The sequence below is a fragment of the Varanus komodoensis genome, unplaced genomic scaffold (genome assembly GCF_004798865.1).
Source record: "Varanus komodoensis strain SLA01 unplaced genomic scaffold, ASM479886v1 scaffold40, whole genome shotgun sequence".
NCBI lineage: Eukaryota > Metazoa > Chordata > Lepidosauria > Squamata > Varanidae > Varanus > Varanus komodoensis.
Window position 1 is genome coordinate 530,138 of NW_025335942.1, and position 19,859 is coordinate 549,996.

Sequence of the window (19,859 nt, forward strand, 5' to 3'; positions counted from 1 at the left end):
TGTAAAGATGTGAAGGTCTTTTCTTTGAGAAGAGGGTAGCCATTTAAAAGGGAAGGCACCTATAGGGAATAGCTGACTCAGAGGCCTAGACAGAAGCGGATGGCTTTACATCTGAATGATTAGAATACTAGAAACCAACTCAAAATGGCACTGGGGGCTGGTCCCACACCAGGGTGGGACTTTCACAGCTGGCTGCTGACCCTTAAAATTTCACTTGTTCTGAGGCTTGACCGCCGCTGGGTGGTATGGGGTGTTTTCACAGCTGTTGGTGGACAGGCTGTTTCGCAAACTGTGCAGCTGCAACCCACAGGGATATTCCAGGGCCTGTCCCCCCATGGCGTACAACTTTCACACCTGTCCACTGACCTGGAAGATTTTGCTCTCTGAGGACCTGAGGTCCAGTGGGTGGGTGTCAGGGGTTGATGTTCATGGTCATCAGCCAATGTGCTCTACTTAGCACACACCAAAAGGGGGCCTTGCTGGATCTGCCCCACAGCAGGGTGTAAATTTCACGGCAGTCAGCTAACCCATGAAAACCTGTTTGCAACTGGCTTGCCACCCAGGGGGCGACCTTCATGGACCCTGGTCCACCAGTCATTTGAGCATGTTGGTGGACCAGGGCTAGGATAGTAAGCCCTAGGAGCCATTTGGCTATGAACCTCACTGGGTGTCTTTTGGGTCAGTTCCTTGCTCCAAGCCTTTCACATTGGTTAAAAATTGAGTAGGTCCTTCCGAAGAGGAAAAACAAGCTTGGGTTAGAGATGCAATGTAATCATGAAGCTCTTCTCCCTTCCTTCAGTTCCCTCCCCAACTCAGCTTTTCATGCCCGAGTACATTCAACAGGAACAATTTGCTTGTTCTTTCCTTTTATCCCAGGTCTCCACTTCCCTGCGTGCTGAACTGCAGATTATAAACTGTTTAGGGCAGCCATGCAAAACTTTATCTGTAACACACTGTTATAAACCAGTCCAATCGTCAGGTGAGTCCCTACCTGCCTGAACAGATTCAATGGCAAGAGACAAATATACTGTCCTCAGAGAAACCCAGACTTTCCATTAAGCCCAAAATACTGTATTTAATTTTCCCTATTTTTCAAGAGGTTCTGTGTCAAAACATCCAAGAGTTATCGTCTCTGGAATCAGGGAGTACCTAGTGGTTACTACTGGACTTGTAAATGAGGAACTCCCAGTGCATGAGAGACTAGTCCTCTCTTGGGGAAGGATGGAGACATTTCTGTAAATGTGTGCCTGTGCTTTTGTACGAACCTCAAGGGGGAGTGGATATAAGGGTTTTTCTCACTGCTCCAGCTCCCTCATTTATGGCTCAGGTTTTAGACTCACTTCTTGTGGGGTCTAAAATTATAATGTGACAAGCAGATGTGTGGCACTACTGTTTGTATGACAAACTGTTAAACTGGTTATACATATATTCAAGCAAGTGGAGCGAGCTAAAATATAAAGAGGAAAAGTCTGTACGGTACCAAAGAAATCAAAATCAACACAACTTTCAAAACTCTACAGTCCTTTATGATTCACTTTGGCCTTAAGCAGACACACAGAGATACATGGTTTTGGTCACAGCGTTCAGTATTGTAAGAATCTCCAGCACTGTGAAAATATTGAATTAATTTTCCCCTTTATAAAAAGAGCCAGTTTCTAGTGCTTACGGTTAACATACACTTGGAATAATATATGCATTCCCACCCGAAGTCTCAAAACTAGAAGTAGCAAGTTAGTGAACTTTCCAATTGCAGGGGTCGTATCTCTTTTGCTCTTCCAGTGACAAGTTAAACAAAAAAATATCCTGAACAGTTTAAAATATACACACTTGTGCACTTGTAAGTTGCAGGATTCTGCTTTCCTTGATATGGAATTTCAAGCATACACACAGTCCTGATCATGGCCAGCCAAGAGCAAAGTTTCTATTGTTCTGATTACTACAGAGGATATATTGAGAATCTTCTATCTGGAACTGGAGCACAATGGCCTTTCTTGTAGTAATGCCCCAGCTGCTCAGCTCCAACTCTGGGCCAGCTGTAGGCCAGAGGTTCATGAAGTTGTGTGCCCAGGGAGAATGTCATGGCTTCTTTGTGGGATGGCAACCTTTAGAACACGAGTTCAATCCAGACCAGCTGAAACCAGAGGGTTCATCCAACTTGTCCCCCCATTAGTGGAAGGGAACTTAGTGGAACCACTTATCCCTCCCTCACTTAGGGAGCCCCCCAAATCTGCCCTGGAGGGTTGGGGCCCCTCTGGAGCCAATTCAGCAGCACAAGGAGCTGCGAAAGAGAAAACCGGGATGTCCCACTGTCCACTTGTGTGAGGGCTGGATCCAACCCTAAGTGAACCATCCGAATTTGGCAAAATACAAGCTTGTAGGATGCATGTCAAAACTGCAGCTCCACCAGGAATATACACGTGCCTCTGTGCTCAGGGACAAACCCTGATTTTCCCCAATGTGGTGCCCGGAAAGGGTCTCTAGTGTAAATCAGGTCCATGACCGGACAAACACTCCATGGCTCCCCAGGGTCCTGATATACAAGGAAACTTTTGTCTGCTACTGTGATGCGTACAGAGCCTCATTTTTGTTCCTGGTTTCAAGGTACAATGAATGGCTTCTACTTGTTTGAGAAAATACAGGCTGCACTGGGGATTATACAAACAAAAAAGGACATCCATAGACCTATACAATTTCAAAGGTTGTATCTACACTACCAACCTGTATCAGTTACATAAACATTTCAGGTCATAGTTTCAGCTAAAGAATTCTGCAGACTTTAATCTGGCAATGGCACTGAGAATACTCTTAGAAACTCCAAGGCACTCTCTCTCAGCACTTCAGTGCTCTGGGGAAAGTAGATAGCGATTGGGTTATAAATCCATGGTGTCAAAGAGCTCATGTGAGCACAACTGCAACATACACCAATACCTGATTGTGTGAATTGGCCCTAAAATCCGGTCCACCCCCCCCCCCCCGCAAACAAACATGTTTATCCTTCAGCATATTGAAGGGGGGTGCTTGAGGGGGGCTTACATGGGGGTTACACCATCTTTGTTTCACCTTGACAATGAAACGGTCCTGGACTTGGAGCTGCCTCATGGCCATCTTGTGGGCTTTACACCCGAGTAGGGAATGATTCTTGAGCTGCATTTCGTGTGTTTAGCCCAGCGTTCCATCCACTTAGTTTGGAAGTCACACATTCCTCACAGGGAACGCAGGTCAAATGCTCCCGCTGGCATCACCCAAAATGAGCTTTTATCTTCTGATAACGGGGATGTGGTAGTGACGGTCATCTTCAGTAAGAAGGGACACTTCGTGCCAGTCTGGCCAATTCTCCTCCACATAGCTTTCTTGAAAATCTCCTGAATTAAACTTACACAATCTGTAAACTGTTATCTTTACTTCAAGTGAATGCCCAAGGAGAAATATTTCAACCTGTAATAGGAATAAAGGCAAAAATCAATTCCTTGAGAAAAAGATGTAAGAGAAATGCACTGATAAACCATAGAATGAAGTTTGTTTGACCAGTGCATTTGCTTGCTTTGTTTACACAGAGTTCAGTGGGACCTGCTCCCAGGTAAATGTCCGTAAGAGTGCAATGCCAGCATCCATTTTGCTAGTATAAGGATGGAGATGAGTTTTGCAAGTGAAAGCCCTTTATAATTCCCAATGTTTACTTATTTATTTATATTTATCTCCTGCCTTTTCCTTCTAACAAGCTCAAAGTGGTTTACAACATTTTTCTCCCCCTGCTCTCAATCTTATCCCCACAACTGCAAGTCCACGGTTGGGCTGAGGGTCTGGGACTGGCCCAAAGTCACCCTGATGGCTCCATGGACGAGTGGGGACTGGAACCCGGATTGGCTGAAGCCCAGTCCTGTGCTCTTAACCACTATACCACACTGTCTCTCTTAATATAGAAAATACAGCAAATGGTAATGTAAGAATTTCCTAAGTTTAACAGTGTTTAATTGCAAAAGTCTAAGTTACAAAGGACCTATTGTGGAAAAATATCTATTAAAAACCCGTGCTAACGCCTTGTTCAGATTTGCTTGAAGTACACAAAGGTGATACTGTCTTTTGAAAATTCAGATTTTAGAGAAGCGTTTCCTTTGCTTTTACTGTTTGTAGCCAATGAATGGCCATTACAATACAAACGCTTAAGAGAAATGTGGCTAAGATTTCCAGAAACCAGAAAATGCGATGACAGTGCCCTGCATTGCTCTTGCCCCACTCCCATGAATAACCGAAACAAACACATGCAGAAGAAGCAGATTTCAATTTGCCAATTTCCTTCTGATAAAGAGTTCTGATCTTTGCTTTCCACTGTGTCCCGGTTTAGTCCTTCCGTTTCTCTGCTTGATGTAGGCAAAACACCCGGTGAATCTCATGCACACATCCAAGCACTGAAGTATCTTTACCTGCTTCCGAAATGCCACAGAGCCTTTGCGTTTTGTTTCTCGGCCACATATTTACCTGGTCGAGACCTCTTCTGTGCCCAATGGAATTCAGGTGATTCATCATGTAACTCAGGGGGTCCAAGGAGGTGTCGCACATGAACAGGCGGTTAAAAAACCTGGGGATGCCGTCCCGCTTGTTGTTCAAGCCTTCGTAGGCTTCTATGACCTGGTAAAGCATGATGAATTTTATGGCCTCGTAGAGCTTGTGCTCGATGCTTTCGTCGCTGAAAAGGGTATTGCAGAGCTTCCCTCTCTCAGAGTGGTCTTTCATAACACTGGTTTCCATCCACTACAACACACAAAATCGTATCAGGTCACCCACTGCAGCCGATGCGCAAAATGAAACAGTTCAGACTGGGGTGGTACTACTTTGGTCACAGGTGTAGGATTACATAAATACACAAACACGCACGTGTTCTCCATTTCCCCTCCAAACTGCAAAGGTGACTGAGCGTGCTCAGTGGCCACGGAATGCCAACTGGCTCTTGTGGGAGGAGGGGAAAGCAAACCGGAATGGAATGGAGTATCCTGGAGGAGGGCATAGCCAACTGGCTGGAACAGGAGCTCTCTGCACTACTGTCTTGCTGCAGGGCTCCCTGGGAAATACACCGTGTTTATCGAAGAAATGGCTTTTCCAAACAACGCTGCTCAGGAGCCCAACCTGTTCTGGTCACTGAACATTAAACATGCACTCAGTTGCCCTTCAGGGAATGTAGCAGAATTTTTTAAATAAGATGTGCCCAGACTATTACAATATTTCATTGGATAAAAGCATTTTTCTCTTAAATATTTATAGATCGCTCAAACCTCAATATATATGCCTTTTTAAGATACTGAATAAAATATGCACTCCAGGATAAGCTGGACATGCTTATGGTAGGCATGTGATGAGCAGAGCTGGCCGGAGCCAGACTAGATGGCCCAGGAGGCTCCTTCTGACTCGCGCTGTTTCTATGTTTCTACTACAGAAATACACCAGAACCAAAGTATCTTCCGAATGTCTTTTTAAATGTGTCTTTAATTCACAGATCTGTCAGTTAACATTTCCCTTCCCAAGTAATCTAGTCCAGCCCCACTTCATGCACATACAGTGACTGGATGGCGAAATATTTAACGGATTACCAGCAATGCAAATTACAGTCCCAAGCATCAGAGAGTTATTCCCTTTTGCCATTCATCCTGGTCGTACCTCCTTACTCACCTGACTTTTTAACATTTCAACACACTTGCGTAATTTCCCTAATGTACTGGAGCCAGTGTACTGCTCTGGTCCAAAACCATATTGCTGGATCCAGTTACAGCCTTGTGAATAGAGGAGTTTCTCGGGGAGCTGAAAGAGAAGAAAGTACAGCTGATGTGTCTTTGAAGAACGTCACTAGAAAACGAGGATTTTAAGCCGAGTCAAAGGATATGTGTCTCTTTTACCTGAGACCTGGGAAAAATGCAGATGCTGCTTTCTTGATGCTTCTTTCAAACAGCCAAGGTAGAGTGGCTCTTTTTCCAAATCAAAGTATATCTCCATCTCCATGGCTGGCCCAGTGAACTTGATGGCCAGCTGGGGAACAGAACCCGGGATTCCCGAGTCTCAGCTCAGCACTCTCACTCGAAGCCACCCTGGCTTGCAAACCCATCATTCCGTTCTTCTGTGGGCTTCCCTGCAGTCCCCCATCCAAGGCCGTGATTAGGTCTACACCTACTTAGCCTCAGCTTCAGTTCCATTTTAGCATCAGTGTGTCAAGCCTCAACACCTGCCCCTAGTTCCACTGGGTTCTGCTTCTTTTAAAAAACCCAAACACCTCCACCACATTTGGAGAATAAAATTATAGCACAAATATCGTTTGTGTACCTTCAGGACATCTGTTGCCTTTGTCCACGATGGAGGAGGAAGACCTTGGCTGAATATCTGGAACAGCACAGCTCTTAGCACACAGTAGTTATCTCCCCGGACTAGTTGTATGTATTTCACATGGTGTCTCCAGAACAACTCTTCATAAGCCTTAAAATAAAGAAGGAACAAGAATTAATTGGAGGATGCCGTTAACAGGGGCCATGCTTCCTGCATTCTGGATGGGAACAAATGTTTGACTGCAGCAGTTTTCCAAGGGCCGTTCTGAGGAAGAGCATCTTTTGCTACACAAACACATCCCTACAAGAGGTGCATCCCAGGAGGCCTGCATCTGCTTTGAAAATATTACCTTGGCTACATTAGAAATGGCTTCAAACTAAACCAGAAATCACTATGAGCAGAAAACACAGGCATTTGTTCTGAAAAAGGAGCGCGGCTGAACATTTCCTGCACTCGAGGGTCCTGAGGCTGGGGCCTCCTTGTGCTTGGTGGGGAACGCCAAACAGACCCCGGCCGGTGTCAAGACAGGTGCCTCCTTTGGGGACCTCCAGAAGCTGGGCTTGGCACAGGTGCTGAGAGCTGCCAGCGGAATGACGGAGCCGGGGCTGATGGCGCGAGTGAGTGGGCTGTCAGGCATACGGGCCAATGTATTTATGCAGAAAGCCTCCTCTTCTAAGACCTCTGCTTAATTATGTTCGCACAGTGAAGCCCACGTGACCGTGACGCGGTGGCTCCCAGCTCACAGATGGAGCAAAGATAAAAGAAATCCCAGTCCATGGGTATGAAGTCTAATTAAAAAGTGCAGTACCACAGCGATCACTTCCTTTAATAGGGAACGAGGCCAGTGAATGGCAACCATGCTAGTGCCAAGCTGGGGCCACGGAAAAAGAAGAGGGGCTGCAAGAAAGCTCTAGGAAAGGTCAAAGTTAGCAGAAAGCAAAACCAGTTTGAGGAATAAAGAACTAAGGAGGACAAGTGGAACAACCAGCCTGCCCTGCACTAGCTAAGCAGCCCAAGAGAGGCCGACACATACTTGGTGGCCACAGACTACTGTCTGTCTGTTGATCGGGGCAGGGAGAGGCCCAGAAGACTGGGGCGGGCAAGGAACAGTGTGTTCTTGCTGGCACGGCATGTAGAAGCAATCCACACTACAACAAGTGCATGCAGATCCCACCAGTTTTTCTAGCCAGATGGCCTTTCAGATACTTGCATTATCAGTTCAATACACTTTTGTAACCTGCCAAAAATGTGGTGAGTAAATAGGCCATAAAATCTTCCAATTCAGCCTATTTTACAATCTGGCACACCTTGTTCACTTAACCATTCCAAAAACTGGATGCAGATGAAGCTAGACCAGCAATCCCCAGTGCTGTCCCTGCAGGTATACAAGAGCACCTGAAAAGCCCCCGAATGTGTTTTTTTTTTCCATGTTAAATGTATGTGCATGGATTTGTACGAAATGCATAGAACTTCCTAGCAATTATTCATAGGCTTAACAAAGACGAACCAAATATTCAAATAAGTATCCATCTGAAGTTGGCGCCTGTATGGCACCCATTCAAGTATTGACTATTGTGAGGCTGTCAATTCATCTCCTGAGCAGAGGTGAGTGTTTATCTTTCCAACGTTGTAGCACCATCCTTTCAGCTATCAAAGGGGTGCAAAGGATCCTTCTTCTCTTCCATCTAGAGAAGTGCAAGAGGACTGGAGAAGGACTAATGTTGTCCCTATCTTCAAAAAGGGTAGGAAAGATGAACCTGGGAACTACAGTCCAGTTAGTATGACATCAATTCCTGGGAAAAATTATTAAAAAATCAGTCTGCAAGCATCTGGAAAAAACTGCAGCGCTGAATAGAAGCCAACATGGCTTTATCAAAAATAAATCCTGTCAGACTAATTTAATCTCATTTTTTGACTGAGTAACCTCCCAAATGGACAGAAGGAACACTGAGGACATAATCTACTTAGATTTTAGCAAAGCTTTTGACATTGTGCCCCATGACATTCTGAAAAGCAAATTAGCAAAAAATGGACTAGATAGGAAAACTATTAGGTGGATCTAAAATTGGCTGCTAAATTGGACACACAGAGTGCTCATCAATGGCACCTTCTCAAACTGGAGGAAGGTAACTAGTGGGGTGCCCCAGGGTTCAGTCTGGGGTCCAGTGCTCTTCAACATCTTCGTTAATTATTTAGATGAGCAAGTACAAGGAAAGATAATCAGATTTGCAGATGATACAAAACTGGGCGGAACAGCAAACACCCTAGAAGACAGAATGAAGATCCAGGGCAATCCTGATAAACTTGAACACTGGGCTAAGAGCAACAGAACGAAATCCAATAAGGACACGTGCCAAGTCCTCCACCTAGGAAACAGAAACCAAATCCATCGATACAAGATGGGGAATACATGGCTTAGCAGAATTGAAGGAGCAAAAGACCTCAGAGTACTATAGTAGTAGCTGTTGTTGTTCAGTCACAAAGTAGTGCCCGACTTTTTGTGACCCCCATGGACCACAGCACGCCAGGCCCACCTGTCCTCCATTGTTTCCTGGAGTTCACCCAAACTCATGCTCATGGCATCAGTGACCCTATCTAACCATCTCATCTTCTGCCATCCCCTTCTCCTTTTGCCTTCAGTCTTTTCCAGCATCTTTCCCAGTAAGTCCTTCCTTCTCATTTTGTGGCCAATGTATTTGAGCTTCGGTAATTGTAGGCTAAATATGAGTCAACAATGCCATTTTGGAATGCATTAATAGGAGTATGAATTCCAAATCATGAGAATTAGCAGTTCCTCTATACTCTTTACTAGTCATGGGGGTCACAAAAAGTCGGGCACTACTTTGTGACTGGAATACTGTGTCCAGTTCTGGGCACCAAGATTTAAGAAAGATGCAGAAAAATGAGAAAGAGTTCAGAGAAGGGCAACAAAATGATCCAGGGTTTGGAAATACTGAGAAAGTGTTCAGCGAACTGGGCATGTTCAGCCTTGAGAAGGCTGAAGGGGACATGGTATCACTCTATAAGTACCTCAATGGCTGTCACAAAGAGGAAGATCGAGATCTCCTCTTGCTGATACCAGAATGCAGGACACAGAATAATCGAGTCAACTTGCAACAAGCCACATTCAGGCTAGATATCATGAAAAGCTTCCTCACTCACTGTCAGAGAAATACAACAGTGGAACCAGCTGCCTAGAGAAGTGAAACTAGAGACATTCAAGGTGAAACTGGACAGCCATCTGAGTGGGTTGGTGTAAATAGTGTCCTGCACCAGTAGGGGGATGGACTCAATGTAGCCCCTTCCAACTTTACTATTTCTGATTCTATAATGTCTATGAAGCAGGTAAAATATTTTAAAGAAGGTGTATATCAGTGAATAGTGAAGATGTTCCAGTACATAGTTTATCTGTGTAAAAACCTCCTCCTGAAAAAACTAAGTATGGGACAAAGAGCTGCAACAGAAAGACTTGACCTTCATTCCAGGTTGGGGATGGGAAGGAGACTCCTTTAGAGAATGGCTCAGAATCAGCAGTAGAGGATGGAAGAGAACTCTTGTACGAACGTTTATCTCAGTACAAGGCTTGGCATTTTCCATGATTCCTGAGTGGGAGGCCAGCAGGACACCCAAGGGGGAGCTCAGGGACATGGGTATGGGGCCAACAGTCCAGCAAGAGAGCTGTGAGGTAAAACTGAAGGGTAAAAGGGGATAACTTAAAGGATCAAGTGGCTCGACACCGGAGCGACATGCTACGTATTGAGGGCTCCATGAGTGTGATGGCAGAGGCAGGAATGCCATGACATGGTTAAAGGACGCATTAGCCAGTCATGAGCCCAAGCAGACAATCCTTCATCAAGGAGATGTTGTGCTGTCCAAGAGACACGAAACAAACATTCTTGTTGAATAAGCTACAGCCGGTAACCTATAGATAAAGGAGGAAGGTGCCAAAGAAGCCACCTGCTGTGGGTGGTGGTGCCCACAACTGTTTCTAAAATTCCCAAATATGCCACCCTGGCCTAAAAGGATTGGGGATCCTTGTTCCAGACACTGAAAACATGGCTAGTTCTCAGCTGTCAGTTGCTGCTTTTTGTGTATTCCATCTCCCTCATGGCAATACGACAAATGGGAACTAGCAGCATTGTCAAAAAGTACACTAGCGGGGGTATTAACCCCAGGGTCCTGGCTAGTCAAAGTTGGAATAAATTTGTCCCTTTGAGGCTACGTTAACACAGCTCAGTCTTTCGTAAGTTCTTCAGGTGCCAGAACAGAAACCATTGGCAAGCAAGAGATGGGGCAGGGCACAGACAACTTGGGCAAAGCACATGTTTTGGGAGCTCTTTAAGGATATTATAGAAACATAGAAACTGAGCGAATCAGAAGGGTCCTCCCAGGCCATCTAGTCTGACCCCCGGCTCCAGCCGGCTCCACTCATGACATGCCTACCATGTGCATGTGCAGCCTGTCCTTGAACACCCTCACCGGTGGGGCCTCAACCACCTCCCGTGGAAGCCCCTTCCATATGCTAGGGGTCCTAACTGGCAGAGTAAATTAGAGTCCTACTCAACCAAGATACACCTGTGTGCCACTGTAAGAAACAGCTGGGTAAGAGGCCTTGCCTCAGATCCCACATTAGGATCTGCTCTGCATCTTTCTTCCCCTTTGACATGGATATGGAAGCTGAACTGGTGCTTGAACCTCAACTCCTGTGGCCAGTGGTCATACCAAGTGCCCCCGTTGTGAGTCCATACTCAAGGAAGACAGTATGTTGTAGGGTGTTGTGCAGCTTCCTTGGCCTGTTGTGGAAAGGCTCAAGCTGGGCTTTGAATATGAAACAGTGGCCTAGTTAAGCATTCCTGGAGTAAGTGGAGGGATGCTTCGGCCTCACATGTTCCCTGCACATGAGGGGAGAAGACTGAATACTTCTCCTTTTGACTACACCCCCGTTTTTGCGCATGCTCCACCTTAAGGAACTGTGGTTTACTCCAACTCTGGCTCATTAAACAAGGAAGAACTGAAGCCACGATTTGATCGTGATTTCTTTTAACAAAGTGAAGAAGAAACCACATGCTCCTCAGTTCAAAATTTGTAAAATTTTTGACTTTTTATTCAAAATGGAAAGTAAAACGTTTCAATCTTTACCCCCGGTGCAAGTAGCAAAGAATCGGTGACATGAAAGACACACTGGCTTGAGGCGTCTCCTTTTAGGACGAAACCTTAGTTTAACATTACATTTGAAGAAGACCACTGTATCCTGAACGTGCATGTCAGCTTTAAGTTCAAGGCTTGGGTCTTCAAGGCAGATACTGCATCACAATATATCTTGCACTTTCCTTCCTGCTTTGAAAATGGTACAGGGGACAAGACGCAATTATAATTTGGAACAAAAATTTAATTTTGGAATTTTAATTTGTCTGAAGGAGAACCAGTGTTGATACTGATCCCTCATTGAGGTATTAGCTGCATTCACTCATTCAAAGAAGCAACCCTGCGTGGTTACCATGGTTCATGTTTTTTACCATGATCTACCTGCAGACAATCAAGTGGTTTCTACTTTACTGTGGTTTCCACCTTAAGTCGCTTTTCTCTCTCATTCTCATTTTTACCTTTCTCATCTCTCTGGCTTGCTCTGATTCTCCTTTCCATTGTTTTGAACAGTAGCCAAGCAGATCAACTTCACCCGAAACACTCTGGTTACCTAAATTGAGTACAAATATTAATGAATGAAACATATCTACTTAAGAGTATGCAAACTTAAAAAAACACATAAAAATACCACAAATTTTACTTGTGAATTTCCTCTGCAGGGATCTGCTCCACCTGAAAACCAAACAGCGAGAACAATAAACATGAAAACCTGGCCTTCAAAACTTGTAAACTCCCAGTTCACAGAAGGTTCAGGAATGACTTAATCACACAACAGAAACACTAATGCAGTTTACCACCATAAGAGATGATGAACGTTCACTCGTTTAGACGATTTAAAAAATGTTTTAGACTGTTTTAAAGGCTGTGTGATCCCCTCTTGACCATGACTGCTAAGTCCAGGCAGGGAGGCAATGCAAGTCCTTCTGTTTTGTAAGCCAGGCTGCAAGTATCATTTCTCAGGCAGCCGAACACTGCCAGCTGCTCACAGGAAAGAGGGAGTAGTAGAATCCCGAGTTTTGCAGCAGTACAGACCCCACTTTCATGCTGCCAAAAGCGCCCCGTAAGGACTGAGCATGCTCAGCGGGCAAGGAATACTCCCTGGGGTTGGACTGAGCTGGGTGGAAAAACAAGGGGGTGAAGGGGACGACACAGGCGTGGATCCCGAACAGGGAGCATTCCGCACAGCAACCTCATTCTACCTCCAAAAGCCAAACCCTGAGGCTCAACTCTAGGTGAGCTTTCACACATGGATTCCAAACTGCAGAGCTTTTGGCTGGCTTTTGGAAAACGAGGCCTGTCTAAAAAAAAAAAAAAAATGAACAAGGGAGGCCCTTGGTCTGGTTCAGGGAGACAAGTATCAGCTTCTAATGCAAGCCATCCCAGCCCAGGGGAAGCCTACCTTTTCAACAGGTGAGCTATACAGGTATAGAGCTGCCTGCAGTACCAGAGCGCAATAGCAAGAAGAGTCATGGCGATCGCAGACGGTCCCCTTACAGCTTGTAGCACGGGACCCTAGAAAGGAACGGTAATGTGTCAGCAAGGTAAATTTAAAGAGGCGGCGTACTTCTCTCGTATTGCTTTGACCGAGGCTGCAAAAGTAGCCCTCACTGCCTTTCAGAGTCCCTCTCTCTGACACACTTTGCTCTCTCCTCCTGCTAGAAAGAATTCAGCAACTGCCCCATCCTATCATCGTTTGCAGGTGATACATGGGCAAAATCAGACATTCAAGGAAGCGCAATCGGTACTTACAGACTGGGTGCTCACTTAGATTTTTTTTTTAATTAGAACTTGGACAAAGGAATCGTGTTTTAAAATGGATTGCTGGTGATTCAGGCCATGACACAAACACACAGACAGTCTGACTGTGGGATGGGATCACAAACAGAGTGTAGGTACACTCTGTTGCAGAAACCCAATGTTCATCACACCACATTTCTTTGGAAAAAAAAGAGTTTATGGTCCATGCTTCTTACTAGAAGTGACCTTTTGATGAAAAGGGCTAACAGGAACTGGGAACTGAGAAAAGAGCTGAAAAAATTACACAGAGGTCCAGAGGAAGAGACTAGGATGAAAAGAAGATGAGACTGATCAGATAAAACCCTTGACCACAACTGAGAACTGAAGCAGCTGTTAGGGTCTTGGGTCAAGAGCGGTCAGTAGGTAAAGAAATATCCTGTGAGCAAGCTATGATAAAGACGTCTGGTGCCATCTCTGAGCTTCCCCAGTGTGGGCTTCCCAAAATATCCTGTTTCAAAGGGCTTCTAAGATCAAAGACCAGTTTGGAGCCCTTTGGAGTGAAGCAAGTTGGAAGAAGTTGGACCTTTTTATTTAAACGTTATTTTAATTGTTGATTCTATTTATTAACTTTAAATTATTATGCCAGGATGTCTCCAGTTTTTTATGCATTTGTATAGATATATATTTATATGTTGGAAGCCGCCCCGAGGCTTATGCGAATGGGGTGGCATACAAGTATTCCAAATAAATAAATAAGAAGTGAGTCACTGCTTAGCCACCTCTGATGCTCACCGTCATTTTGGGGAGAACTGAAACCCGCAAGCATACCTCTGAGTGAGCATCTCACTTTAGCCCTTGTCCTTCTCCCCTGAGATCTGGTCTGAGCCATTCATCCACTGCCCAATGTTTACCTGCAGACACCCATGTGCTTATAGATGTTTCTTCCTGGGCACCTGCTAAATTCCTTGCTTGTCCCTCCTGATTTTTTTCTAAATGTGTTTCAAAGTAAAAGTTGTGATGGGGAGTCAAAATGAACCAGTGCCGTTTTCGCTTCCACAAAACTTCCAGGCCCTTAAGGGATTCTTAGCAAATGAAATGGTGGGCCAATGCAGCCCACCATATTGGTGTGAAATGGGCCCAGCTTCCCAAAAATGGTAAGCTGGGGATGGGAAGGAACATCCTGCTGGGCTAAAGGGGCTGATGGGAAGTGACTGGAAGGGCAAAGAACGCGACTGGACAGCTCGGAAGCAAGCCCCTCCTCTGCATCTTGGCTAAGTTTCTTTGCCAGAATACTTGTCTCAAAGTCTCAACAGTTTGCATTTTGTAAAAAGAGAGCTCCATTGAGTTAAGTGGACCCAATGATTTGACTTGGGATGAAGAAGTGTTCGAGGGGGCCCTGTTCTTTTACGAAGGTGTAAGATTTGTGTTAATTTCTTTAGGGCTTGACTATTAAAAAAGAATAGTAATAATGGGAAGGGCCTTTTCCCGCTGTTATCTTCTCCACCTTCCCCTCTCTCTAATCTTGGTTGGAATCTACCATCACCAATCCAAAGCTGAAGTAGCTCTAACTTCTTTGAACAACCTCCTTAATCCCCGCATTGTTACTTGCAGGCAAATGACCTGACTGAGAATAAGCCCATGGATCCAAGATAAGCCATGCAGCTATTAGAGCAGGAGACCCAACCTTTTTCAGCCAAAAATGAGCACTTTTTGACTTTTGAGAAAGTCTCAAGCACTCCCACAAAATGGCCACCACAGCAGGCAAGGCCCAAGAAGCAACCCGATGAGGCTAAAAGAAAGTACGTTGACCCAGAACCTAAATACAAGGCAGAGGAGGTCAGAACTCCAGGAGGCACAGCTTCCGACTCCAGTGCTTTCCAGATATTTGGGACACCAACTCCCACAATCCTTGACCACCAGAGGTTATAGGAGTTGTAGTCCCAAACAGCGGGAGTGCATCAGGCTGCCAGTCCTTGGTCTACACTGCCTGGTTGTGTCCCTCCAGAGGGTTTTTTCCAGGCCTACCTGGAGATGCCAGGGAACGGACCTGAGCCCTGCATGAAAGGCAGGTGTTTTTCCACTGAGCTGAATCCCTCCCTTGACTGAGTCATTACTTTGACAAAGGGAAACCCATCAATTAAATCTCAAACTGTACACAAGGAAGGAGGAGGCTGACATATGGTAGTATTTACAAGGGGCAGCCTTGCAGGAGGGACCTTATCTTCAAACAGAAAATGCACGGCGCAGAGGTGCTCTACCTCTCCTCTCCAAAAGGGAGGGGCCTGAAAACACAGAGAGAAGCCTGGACTTTGGAGCCTGCAAGGTCAGAAAGGAGAAACAAAAGCGGTCAATGTATATTGTGCCTCTTTGTGTTAGCATGCCCCGCCCATGCACTATCATCCATGCCAGTGCAATATTGTGCAGAGAGAGGATCTTTAAAGCTGTATTAAAAAGGCACCGCTGCTTCACACTCGTTTCTGAGCATCCATCTGCAGCCCTGCCCCTTGGCAGCTCTTCTCTTCCAACACTCAGACCTCCAGTTTGTTGCCAGGCAGTCACAAACAGTGCATGACAAATCTTATCTTTTAAAGCACGCTTGTTGTTTTAGAAAAGCAGACTCACTGCTGCACTGCAAACCAAAATGGACAGAAGCAAAGCAAAATCTTGCAAAAGGCAGTTTAGGGGAGGAGGAAGAGCACAAGATTCCAGCTTCAGTCCTTCACATCTTCAACTAAGGAATCTAAAAGAGCTGGGGCCAGGGCAAAAACTAGCTCAGGGCTTTGGAAAGCCATGATTTCATACAAAGCAACAGCATAAACACAAAAACAAGTTCTGGTCCGTACACACCCAAAATGTCACCCCCACCACCCCACCAGCTATCACCCAGCTTTGGGGAATCACAAAGTTTGCAGCAGGATCCCACTGCAAAAAGCAGAAAACACCTGTGGGGTGTGAATGTGTGCAAACGCTGCCCAGTGGCGTCTGAGCATGTTCGGCAACGAGTGTGCCGGCTGAGGGCTGTGGGGTGCATGCAAGGTGTGTGAACAGAGAGAGGGAGAACGGAACGGAATATCCTAGAAAGCCGCGTGGCCGGCTGGCACCCTTGTGCAGAGGGTTGCCAATCTCCGGCACGTTCCGAATCTATTGACCTCTGGCAGAGTGCAGTGGAGAGTCCTCTGCGGAAATCACAAAGCCATGTTCTACTTCTGTTTTACCTGAACGCTTCCTCTGTTCGACCATGCCAAGACAGGAAAATTCTGGCCACTAAAAAAATAAATAAAAACCCAACCCCCAGCAAAGCTGCACCCAATGAAGCCTGCATGCCGTATGCATGTCCTTTTGATTCCCAAGGCCCCAACCTCCCCTGCAGCAGAGCCTGCCTCTTCTGTTAAGAAAGCAGAAAGCAATGTGCTCAGAGATTTTCCCCAGCAGTGCTGTCTCTCGGCCTGGCCTTCAAGGATGAGAGGCCACTAGTTCTGCTGCTACTGGGACTCGCTCGATTGCTGTGCCAAGGAAAAAGTCTGCTGGGATTGGCTTGTACTGACTGCATGGAAAAGATGACCACTTCCCTATTTTCCACTCTCCAAAAGCACTTACTTGCAGTTCATACATAACCACCCCACTCACAAATCCGAGTGCATCAGAGCCTTCTTTTTAGCAGTGTGAACACACGGAAAGCCCAGGAAAGGATATGGTGGCGGCTAATACATATCTAGCACCTGGGTAAGGTTTTCAAGCATGAGAAGTGCTGCTCTGGCCCTCTCGCCAGCACACTGCTGCTACTGGACTGAGGCTGGGAGATCGCGGTCCATGGTGGCAACATGCAAGGAAGAGGATGACGATTTCTATACTATTCAATAGCCAAAGCTCTCGGGGCAGTTTATAATGAATAAAATACAAAATAAATTCAAAATCACAATGAAAACATCATAACCGTGTAAAATTCAAAAGCCAAATTTTAAAGCAGCCATTAAATCGCAAGACCTGTTAAGCAGTTGACACAATGCCCCTAAGTAGTATATACCAATTAAATGTCCGGCCATAGAGGTCAGTCTTAACGTGGCACCAGAAAGGTACTAAAGCTGGCACCAGGTGGGTCTCAGTGGGGAGCATGTTCCAGAAGTGTGGAGTCACCACTAAAAAGCCTCTTCTCCTTCTCCCCTCCTTCAGACAGGGCACCTGGAGGCAGGCCTCAGATCCTGACCATAGTGCCTGGGTAGACTATGACTGCAACAGCTGCTCTGTCAGGTGCCAAGCCACGCAGGGCTCTGCAGCTTAAAACCTCTGTAGGCTCTTTGCACGCGTGTGTGCATCAAAGGATAGGCAATACAAGCCCTTTTGCATTCCTTATGCAATTTCTCATAATTCCATGGAGAAAAGAACTCACTGCTGCCCCATGCTGCACACTTTTCATCAGAAGGGCAGGATGGCAGCAAATCCTGGTGGGAGCGGCAGGCCTTGAGCATGGGCCGAAGTGGCGGCTAGGCAGCTGGAATGGGGGGGGGGGGGCTTCCCCAGAATTTTTTTGAGGTGGGAGAAGACAGCAGAAAAGGGAAGAAACTTCTCAACTCTGGGCACAGTGCATGTGTCTGGGTTTCCTCATGGTACGGTCAGAGAGGAGACATTGGTCCCTGACTTCCACGTGGAGATACAACAACTTACAGGAAGGGGCTGGGTTTCCTCCTCCTGTCCCCAGGACTACCTTACTCTAGAGATGAAAAATTCTGGCATGGAGGAAGGTCCTAGGGCAGAAAGTTTTTGTGCAAACACTGTCTACTCATTTGAAGAGTTCAACTCAGAAGAAAGGCTCTCTTTTGCTCTTACATTTTTTGGCAACTGGCAAGAGGGGTTTTTTTTTTTTTTTTGGTTGCTTGGGAACTTTTATCCAACCACCTTGAGCAAAATCTGAGAATGTGAAGCCTCTAAAACTAACAAGCCAGGCATAATTTGAACCAGTGCTTTCCTGATATTTACCTCCCTTACTCAGGGCCAAAGTAGAACAGGTGTGATGACTTATGCATAGGATCTTTTTTTCTTTTTAATGGCTACAAAGGCTCCCAGTTTTGTCCAGGACCGGGCAGTGAGGGAGAAGCGCAAGCCCTTCCTCCTGCACCAGTTTCTCAGCCGCCATCCCACCCAGGAGCTGTAATTTCTTCCGAGGGGCAAATTTAGCCAGTATCATCAACGGGGTGCACTCCCACGGTGCGCTGCTCCGAGGGAGCCCCGCTTGGCCACAGGCCAATGACACCTGCACTCCACCGCGGAATGCCCCGCTGCCTTGCGCAACCCTCGGATACGGTGGCGCTCATCTCTCGTGCTACTTTACCCGGAGAGCGAGCGCGCAAAAAGGTGCGCGCAACCAGGGCTGCGCCTCTGCTCGGTGTACATGACTCTCCCTTTTGCATCCAGAGGCTGGAAGGCGGGCGGTGCTGGGAGGACGCGCCCTCTGCAACAGCGCGAGGGAGCGACTCCGGCCTCGAGGCACCCCGGATCGCCTCCCCTCTTGCCCCGTCCCAGCCTGGGCGCTGCTCCCCAAGCCTGCGGGGCACTTCCATGGCCAAGGCGAGGCGCTGCCCTCGGGGACTGGCTTGCGTGGTAAGGACGGCGCTGGCCACTTGGCGCTTCCCGGGGCTGGCACGCCGACCCTCCGCGCGAGTCAGGAAGGAAACTCGTCGCGGAGAAGGCCATGGCGTGCAAACGCGGGAAGGGTCGGCAAGCCCCCGCGCCCTCCCCATCCCAAGCAGCGACTGCACTCGGTTTGGAAACAAGCCCACGCAGCGATGGCGCAGGCGGAGGCTCAGGAGGCGCTCGCTAAGCGACCCGCGAGTAAGCACGTCGACGCGGGCAGCCGGCGGCCTCCAGGGCGGCTTCCCGGCGCAGGCGGCAGATGCGGGGCCCCGCTCCCGAGGAAGCCGGAAAGCGGCCGCGCTGTTCGCCCTTCCCTCCCAGGCGCCGCGAGCTGGACGCGGCGCAGAGCCAAGCGGGAGCAGCCCGGAAGGCTTCTCTCTGGCGGAGACGCGGCGCCCCTTCCTCGCCTGCAGCCCGGTCCTTGCAAAGCCGCGACCGCGCCTTCGAAGCTGCCCGCGGCGCCTCCTCACCTGCGGCGGCCCGCTGGGAGGCGGCTGCTCCTCCGGCCGCCACGGCTGAGTGCCGCGGGGCTCAGACGGAAAACGCCGCCCCTCGCCCCCCGCAGGCTCCTCCTGCTGGCCGACCGGACACGCCTAGAGGGAGGCAGGGGCGGGCCCGCCCGCCGGGATGGCGAGGAAGCGGCGCTGGCCGCTGTTCCGTCCTCGGCGAGAAGCACCCTCCGCTGGCCGACAGGCGTGGGAGCGGCCGCCTCCCGCCGGCGCGGCCGAGCCCCGTCGGGGAGAGAGCAGCGCGAGACGCGCGGCGCCGGGGGCCGTGGCCTCGTGGCGCGCTTCCCGCCCGCCCCTGCCCCGGCCTCTACCCCGGGAAGGTGAGGTACTGCGGCAGGAAAGGCGTGATCGACCGGGGCTGGTTTGTTAGCGACAGTGAAGAGCGCGGGTTCAAAAGAGGCCGAAAGCGTAAGCCCGCTCCGCACAATGCAGTCTTGGCCGAGAAGGCACTAGTAGCATTCGCGGCTAGCACAGAAAAAGGCGCTCTGAGCAAGCTCAACCAGCAAAAGGCGGCGGCGGCGGCAAAAAACGGGC

The 19,859-nt window shown here is 47.7% G+C and overlaps 1 protein-coding gene across 1 annotated transcript; it reads right to left on the reverse strand.

Moving 5' to 3' along the window:
• Positions 1-1,509: 1,509 nt before the first annotated feature.
• OTULINL (OTU deubiquitinase with linear linkage specificity like) lies at positions 1,510-19,385 on the reverse strand. Its single transcript, XM_044442961.1, has 8 exons — positions 19,287-19,385; positions 12,851-12,963; positions 12,092-12,123; positions 11,910-12,001; positions 6,307-6,456; positions 5,662-5,790; positions 4,477-4,749; positions 1,510-3,435 (listed from the first exon to the last, which is right to left on the reverse strand). Exons 2-8 carry the CDS (start codon positions 12,919-12,921, stop codon positions 3,256-3,258), a joined length of 927 nt encoding a protein of 308 aa, XP_044298896.1. The 5' UTR covers positions 12,922-12,963; positions 19,287-19,385; the 3' UTR covers positions 1,510-3,255.
• Between the last annotated feature and the right edge of the window lie 474 nt (positions 19,386-19,859).